General features: G+C 36.5%; 1 protein-coding gene across 1 annotated transcript; it reads left to right on the forward strand.

The window, feature by feature from the left end:
* Window positions 1-1,440: 1,440 nt before the first annotated feature.
* On the forward strand, window positions 1,441-8,010 carry LOC145895449 (uncharacterized). The gene is made up of 25 exons (XM_082984258.1): window positions 1,441-1,519; window positions 1,687-1,779; window positions 2,091-2,205; window positions 2,259-2,380; window positions 2,462-2,627; window positions 2,825-2,990; window positions 3,132-3,284; window positions 3,593-3,713; window positions 3,945-4,125; window positions 4,214-4,379; window positions 4,678-4,878; window positions 5,074-5,235; window positions 5,372-5,578; window positions 5,650-5,757; window positions 5,814-5,887; window positions 5,946-6,108; window positions 6,174-6,272; window positions 6,337-6,458; window positions 6,537-6,660; window positions 6,728-6,883; window positions 6,963-7,138; window positions 7,190-7,391; window positions 7,450-7,619; window positions 7,765-7,836; window positions 7,900-8,010. Exons 2-25 carry the CDS (start codon window positions 1,710-1,712, stop codon window positions 7,931-7,933), a joined length of 3,330 nt encoding a protein of 1,109 aa, XP_082840384.1. The 5' UTR covers window positions 1,441-1,519; window positions 1,687-1,709; the 3' UTR covers window positions 7,934-8,010.
* The last annotated feature ends 377 nt before the right edge of the window (window positions 8,011-8,387 follow it).

Genomic DNA, 8,387 nt, shown 5'->3' on the forward strand with positions numbered 1-8,387 from the left:
TTCCAGTTAGTGTGCAACTTCGCTTATGGTGTTCGGAAAATCTTGTCTTTCGTGCGATGAAATTAGTACAATAGTTGAGAATTCTTGAAGGAATTAGGGCTTTTGTCGTATTCGCAACTTATATTTGCTCCATTGTTCATTCACTTATATTTTGTTGTGGTTTTCTGTGTAGGAGAAAGCACTAAATGTTTGTAGTGATTTCTCTTGCATCTGGATTTGGTTCTCTTGGTCGTTATATTGAATTGTAGTTGTTACCTTTGTGCATGTTTACCCTCTTTCTTTGACTGTAACAATGTCATACCCACCAATCATGTAGTTCTTCTTACGTTTAATCAACTTGCTTACATTATCGCGATAATTGTTGTGTGGAAACAATGTCAGTGGCTCGGTAAAGAACAGGACATTTATACAGCCAGTGTGCACAGCATGTTCTCCACACTTCAATGTTTGAGAACAAATAGAAACAGAGGCGTGGGAATGTCGCCTGTAGTTGTTTACTTAGTTAGATGCAATGAGCTCTGATTTCTTTCTTCCCAACATTGACAGGATTTGATTTGGTTCATCTGTGACTGAAACTTTCGATCGTATAACAGTTTACCATCAAACATTAACAACACATATAGGTAGTATACTTGGAAATCGAGGTTGTTAAAATATTGGATTTAAATTTGTTTGCATTTTTGTAAGTTTCTGTATCTTTTTGAATGGATTTCGAAAGCACATAAACTGACGATGCCAATTCGGCTAAATTTATATTTCTGTGTTGTTTCGAAATTAAAGATTGCACTGACCCTGACCATCAATCAGTCTTTGCGAGTAAATTTGGTTATCTGAAAAGATAGGATAGATCCGTCGGTACATTGTTTTACCAGACGTGAGTTTTCTTGACCAGGCAGGAGCGACCCGTATATAAATTGTTGGTTGTCGCCACGGAATCACTGCGGAACACCCGCTGCTAGTTATACTACGAAGCGCAACATCTCGATCACGTCACTCCATGTATTTGAAGCTTGATGAAGCGAATGGTGCGTGTCAACAACAGACGCGTCGCCTTCTGTGGGGGGAATTGTTTTGTAAACCAGACGCGTTGGTCGGGAGGAGTAAATGTAGTATTCTGACTCTATGAAAGAGTGCGCATTGTAGAACCAACAACTATGCAGAAAAAAATTCAACAATCGTCATGTGTGAATATGGATGAGGTTTCTGTAAACATAAGAATAGCTTTGTTAGATCTTGTACAATTCATAAACATTGTTATGTGTAAGTATAGTTGGGATATTACGGTTAAATCAGTTTTGCACTTCGGGAGTGAAATACAGCGTTGTATTTCAAAAGTAAACAAAACAGAAAAGCGCATGAGGCACTGCTGTAGAGAAAGGGAAAGGGAACTGTTTATAATCTGCGGTTTATTACATCAATGTGGCGCAATGTCGGTGAGGAGAAAGTCATCCAACAGGTCGGGACAATTTCAGAAAAACTTACGAAGTCTCGGTTGCAATCCAGGCAATGTGACACACAAGTGCGTTCAACCTTGGCATAACCACTTGAGACAAAATGATTTAAAGCAGAAATGTCTATGCAGCTGTAATATCTCGATGTAACAGTAGTTTGCTAATTTCGTCAGCAATAAGCCTACCTTCAATAACGGCTATATCAACGTAAATCTATTGAATTGTCAACTTTCAGGTTACAGGTTGCAACATTTTTTCATGAAGCTGTTCATATTAATTTCAGTTTTGCTTTTCTGGTTGGACTATGGATTTTGCGGAATTCAAAAAGGTAAAATAAAGTTCCGCGTTGTGATGAAAAAAATTCTTAAATATGTTGAACAATATTGATGAATATTCATCAATTTTAATTAAAGTTATTTGATGAAGCCTGTGGTTTTGAAAACAACCCAATAAAAACATCTTTCGTAATGTCGTAAAGCGGGAAATAAAGAGGTGTGTTTATACAAGATATATGTAAATGTGTTTCACCAGACCTTGTTGATGCTAATGTGATAAATTATATGTAAATAAGGAAGGTGTGGCAAAGTTGTTGCTAAACACAAATGAACTGAGATTTATCTTGCTAGTTTAAACTCGCAGGGAGTGGAACCTATTTGACAAGAATTATGGCACAAAATATGAGGATACGCTTTAATCAACCCTTTCCAGATGCACCCATTGTTTACGCTTGGGTTAGAGGACACAGGATAGAAAGGTGCGCACGTTGTTACCCATAACAATATTTCCAATGAATAATTGGTTTTCAAGGTTCCGAATCAATATTTTAAACGTGGGAAATAGAACATTTATTGCAAGAGTAACAAGAACAAATCGCAATACAATCGGTAACACGTTCAGAGTTTACTGGTCGGCAAGAACACAACAGAAAGGTTGAGTGTATGAATGTATCTAAATGAAATAATGGATATCTGTTTGCCAAATTTTTTTCATCTACAAAATAACTATCACAGACAAAGTAACGACACTCGGAGATGTACAAAACGCTTCAAGTGCTTCTATTGGGATCCCGATATCAGCGTTTGCACCAACACTCACCAAAACAAGACCCAACACGTATGATGTGTTTGGAAGAGAGGTTTACACCTCGCAACTTTACAGACTCCTCGACGAAAACACGTAATTCATACATTAATTGACATGCAAATTCAACCAGCTGTGTTTAATTTTGTCGACTACACTTTGAGTACTTATTATTAAGATTCCAACAAACTATTTAATTTTTTTATGCCACAAAAATACCGAAAGATTTTTATGAAACGATTTTAATAAAAAATTACAGCAAACACAAAAACGTAAATTCCTATATTGCACAGAAATTTTCCGATAAAGAAAACCACCGCACCACATATGACCATCGAAGTCACGGTGCGATGTGATACCTTTTACATTGATGGCAGCGTTGAACCATTTTATGGCGTAAAAAAGATGTTGGTTTTAGCCAGAAAAATTGTGTCATCCGGAACACCGCTTGAGTTTTTGGTGCGTATATGTACCGCAACACACTTGTCTATTAATCTGTTCTGCAGAGAATATTTTGCTTCTGTAACACAACCATCTCCACTTTAAACATGGCTTCATTAAGCTAAATCTGTAGCAACAACAATAATCTTTTCTTGCCAGGCCGCACAACATTGTGCAGCGGGATTAGGTTGCAGTAAACCAGTCAAAGCAGCCATCAACACTAACGGAAAAAATAACCAAAAAGCTGTATCGGGTACAACGGTGAACATAAAAGCATACGAGATTCACGGAAAAATTGAGATTATTTTGCAAGTAAGCAAACAATGCGGATGATGATGATGTTATAAAAAGTCATTAATATTTTCACCTTTTACATGTACAAGTGTTTTGATTGTTGTTTATATGTCGTGTTGTCTCCGCCGTCATCATGCTCACAAAGAAGCTCCATGTCTATTTATTTTAACTTGTTTCTGATTTTTCGTTGTGACTATGCATGCTGCCGAATGATGTCATTTTACTAGACATAACGCTATTATATGTGCTTAAAATGATCATTTTTATCAGAAGCAATGCGAAAGTTGCTATTTTACCTTACTTAGTTCAAGCTCAAAATATATTAGGGATCCAACAGCATGCCTTCCCAAGATGGCGGAGACGGATATACTGGAGAAAATGGTGCAAGAAGATCCAATGTCATCTGCACACGTAGCTTATGTTACAAAGACATGAAATTTCATCAAGGTAATGTCTTATCTGGTCTGTTCACTTGACCGAATCACGAAAAAAGTGTACGCTTTGCTTTGCGGTTTCCTTTTGTCCGATAGAAAAGCATGAAGTGTTATAGGTGTGTGGCCAACACAGATGGTCGTGCATGGAGCCGAGGAAAAGGCTTTTGAATATTGGTCTGTCAAAAATCTTGATAACCATACCTGTTTGGGTAAATCGTTTAAAAGGTATTAAAAATACTTTTAGGTGGTAAAGGGTCACGTGGTCAACAAGGTGGCAACGGTCGCAAGGGCGGGGCGTCATTTAATGGAGGAGATGCCGGAAATATCGTGTTTTATAGTAAACATATATCTGGTTCTGTACACTTGACCCAACGTCCAGGAAAGGCCGGGCGCCCGGGCGAACACGGTTATGGAGGACTTGGCGGGTAAAGTATTTATATAGAAACAGCACATAACTATTTAAAAAAAATACTTTTGGTTTATGAAAAAAGTTTTGCATGCCATTTTGTTTAGAAAATTTGGTGCTCCTGGCTGTGATTGCATGTGTGTGGAAGGTCCATATTGTTTGTACCTTGAATGTGACTTGTTAGTAAAAACTCATTGTCCGCTCAATGTTCCCGTGGATCCAAGACAGCCTAACGGCAAGGATGGATTTTTAATTTATGACATTCCAACAGTGGTAGGTGACAACAAAATGGGTTACTTTGAACACACACAGGGGAAACAATTTCTGAAAATGACATGTTTAGTCTTACGTAACTATCTGTCTCTACAGCTTTCCCATTTAAATACACGTTTTCAAATATAATAGCAAAACAAAGTGGAACAGTTAATCACAGCAACTAAAATTTTTCAAAATACACGTTTTTTCTGCTGTGCATCGATAAACACTTCAGATCAAGTGGTACCATTCAAGATATAACTATTAATTTCTGGTAAGTAGGAAAAAAATAATTAACATCGAGTAATATACGCAGGGATGTACAGGATCGACAGGTGTTACCGATTTGAGAAAAGTCAATTCTCTGAAACAGTGGTTCACTGGTGATGAGGAACTATTATGGATGATAGAAAGAGAAGGAGAAATGCTATTTCAAAGAAATAACAATGCAGCAGCAAAAGAAAGATTGGGGTTTATTTTAGAAATGGCAAATGAGACAAGCTTGGTGCATCGACGGGTAAAACCTAATTGAACTTGTCTAGGAATTTACATGAATTTTTTTCACAAAGAATATTTCTCAGTTTGTTGCAAAGAACAATTCGACTTACATTTAACACAAACAAAAATAATTATACCAGTTGCACTGATGAGACCTTTTAGGTCGAAACAGTGGCCATCTGTCTGCAGCTTACACAGAAATAATTCTGTTTAGGCCAGGGAAATTACAAGGTATATTGAACAAGGGTTTGATTTCTATGGAAATTCGAAATACTACGCTCCAGACAAGTACTGGACATCTTTGCAAAAACGCACAAAGGAACTAATGAACGTTGGAAAGCAGTTGGAATCCTCCGATAACAACATATTAAGTTCTGTAAGTTAAAAAGGCATGTGTAAGTGCAACATATACGGTGAAATAATAATAATAGCATACCCGAACATTTGCAATTTTTTTTATTAATAGTGCTAATAATCAATAAGATTTATAGGCGTATTTTTTGACTTAACAGATTGATCAAAATCTGATCTCATTGACAGTAGTTTCAAGCATAATGGAAGAAGTGTACACGACAAACACACTCACGCTTCAGTTCCGACAACACGAGTTGAAGAAAAAGATGAATTTTTACCGAAAAGCTCTCAATAACATTGAACAAACTATGAAGCAGCAGTTGATTATAATTAAACGTTTGGCAAAAGTAGTTTTAGTCGAGGCGGTATGTTTCGTAATAAATTAAAACACAGTAGTTTGGAAACAAAAATATTTTGACGCTTTACTTTCTGATAGACAAATAACCAACAACCAAGCATACTCGAATTTCTTTTTTCAATTGTTGGGATATTTTTGAGTGGTATCAAGAAAGATCCAGTAGCTGTGTACGACAAATCAGTCAGCGTAAGATTTCAAATTAATTTTCATACATTGCATTTATTTATACTTTAATATTACAGTTCATATTAAGTATGAGTGAAAAACACTGTCAACTTCCATTTATTGGATATCTGCAGGACACCTTGGGATCAAAGTATATCCTTTTTTATTCTGTTCAAAAGCGTTATACCAAACCTGTCATGTTTTCACAGTCTTCATTTTGCTTTTCATTTCCGAGCAACATCAAAAAACTTCGATTACAGCAGCTTGGATGCATCGGCCGTTCCCACAATAATGAAAAGCAATTTAGCCAAAAATAAAGGAAAAATTATTCAAGAACTTCATTGTGTTTACAAAGAAACCAGTTCGCAAAACGTAAATCTTCATTTAACTGAATTTTTTCCATATTTTAATGAAACCAGACTTATTTTGCAATGCAGGCATTGACCTTAGACCGAATTCTCAATGATTTTTTTCGGGATGGATCGTTTCGCATTGAAATCATAGAAAAGCTTATTAGCATGGATGCTCAAATGAAAGTACAGAAAAAGACTTGCTTTTTCATTTTTTAGCCATATTTTACAAGATTTACTTTATGCACAGCAAATTAGTTACAACCAAAAAGTCTTGGAAGAGACACGAAACGTTACGAACGAAAAACAGGAAGTCGCATTGAAAAACATTCCAATGGAAACAAAATATTACTGGAGTGACTTGTTACTGAAGTAACATGCATGAAATTAATTTACACTAAATACAAAAAATCAATCTTTCCAAGTATAAAACAACGCTTTCTCCGACAGTTTGTACCAGCAGCACGAAAACCTGATAATGGAATCGATTTACGAACTTTCTAAATCCTACCAATTCGAAACTTTGTGGGACTTTGGGGCACAGGAAATATTTTTACGTAAATTTAGTGGCAAGGTATGTGTGTAATACGCATTTCATTTCGATCAAAACTGTCTGTACTAAGCATTGAAAATTGCCGCAGAATGTGGTCTTAAATGCTGGAAGATTAAACGGAATGTTTCAGTTGCACAGAATCTATCGACGACTGCAAAAACAAAGAAACAAATTTTTAACATATGCGTCTGCATACGCTGGCCCATCTTCCCACATTTTTATAGCTTATTGGAAAATAACACAGGTACTTCGGTAAAAAATTCTGGTCTACTAAAAATTACTATCCAGACAATTACAAATGGCCGAATTTAACTATTTACAAGTTATCCCATCCGGCGGTTATCAGCAAACTTCGGTCGACTGGGCGGACTACATTTACTTTGGATATTGATCCTAACGACCCAATGACAACACGATGCGAAAACTGTTACAACGGGAGGTTGATCGGACTCTACATAGAAATTATTGGTGACCCGCAGCCCGAAAACGTACCAACTAAGTACGTGATCACCGTTACTAAATCAATTAATCTAACGGCAATTCATGACAGAACTTACGTGCTGATATCACACCAGGGAGATTCCCAATTTTTGCTTCCTCTTCGGGATGGTAATATTACTGCAGTAATCATCCAACAAACTCCGGAAAAAGCGAAATCTGGAAAAATATTGTCGTTTGACTCGTCCCAATTGGTTGCTGATAGAGTTGACGACGATCTGGACACAGCACTGGATGACATATTTGCTGACCAGGTATGGCACAGTTCCCGCCAATGCTTCCATCTTAAACACCTCAATTGTTTTTTGACAGGAGTACCAATATTGCCAACACGACGCCGCAAACTTTGCTGGAGCAAAACCTTGCAAAAGTCCATATGCAACATACATCTTAACTGTACCCAGATCCAACAACTACGTTTGCCCAACAGACTACAGTTCTTCTGTATCTGGTTACAACTGTCAAAGCTACGACTACTCCAGGTTGGCTACTGGGTGCTTTGAGTTATATGTATTAGTTATTCTCTCTAGTTCAAACAAAAACACAAAATGTTAACCAATGTTCATGCGCACTTAAATGTTATTTATTAGAGAATACCTGCATCGCTTTATCAATTTTGTACTTAAGGTTGAACGAAATAAGAATTTTTGCAAAGGTCAGATCTTGGAGTAACTACCCACCTGACCCAAGAGCTGCAAGGTAATTTTGGAGAAAACGTTTATCCAACATCATTAATAATAAACCCCAAATATTTTGTTGCAGACGATTGACCAAAAAACAACGTCGACTTCAATAAGTATGATAACTAATGTTCGAAGAGATGTAACAACAGTAAAATTTCTCATTTTTTCACTAATGTTTAAATGACTAATATAGTTTTGTATATGAAAAAGCATCCATGAAACAAAATTTGAATGTTGCAATGAAAACCGTATTAAGTTTTTCTGCAACTTCGCCTATGTTGTTTGGAAAATCTCATCTGTATAAATGTGTGTCTTTTGCGTGCGATGAAATCGATACAATGGTGAGAAACTATAAAAGAAATTGGGATGATTCGTAACATTCATTCAAAAATTGTAGCTCACATTGTCATGTCTAAGACCCCTATTTTTCATGTACATTTTCTCTTGTATTTTGTTGTGGATTTCTGTCTAGGAGAAAGCACTAAATGTTTGTAGTGATTTCTCTTGCATCTGTATTTGGTGATTTTGGTTGTTATATTGTTCAATTGCAGTTGTTTCTCTTCTGCA

Source organism: Ascidia mentula, chromosome 3 (assembly GCF_947561715.1).
Source record: "Ascidia mentula chromosome 3, kaAscMent1.1, whole genome shotgun sequence".
NCBI lineage: Eukaryota > Metazoa > Chordata > Ascidiacea > Phlebobranchia > Ascidiidae > Ascidia > Ascidia mentula.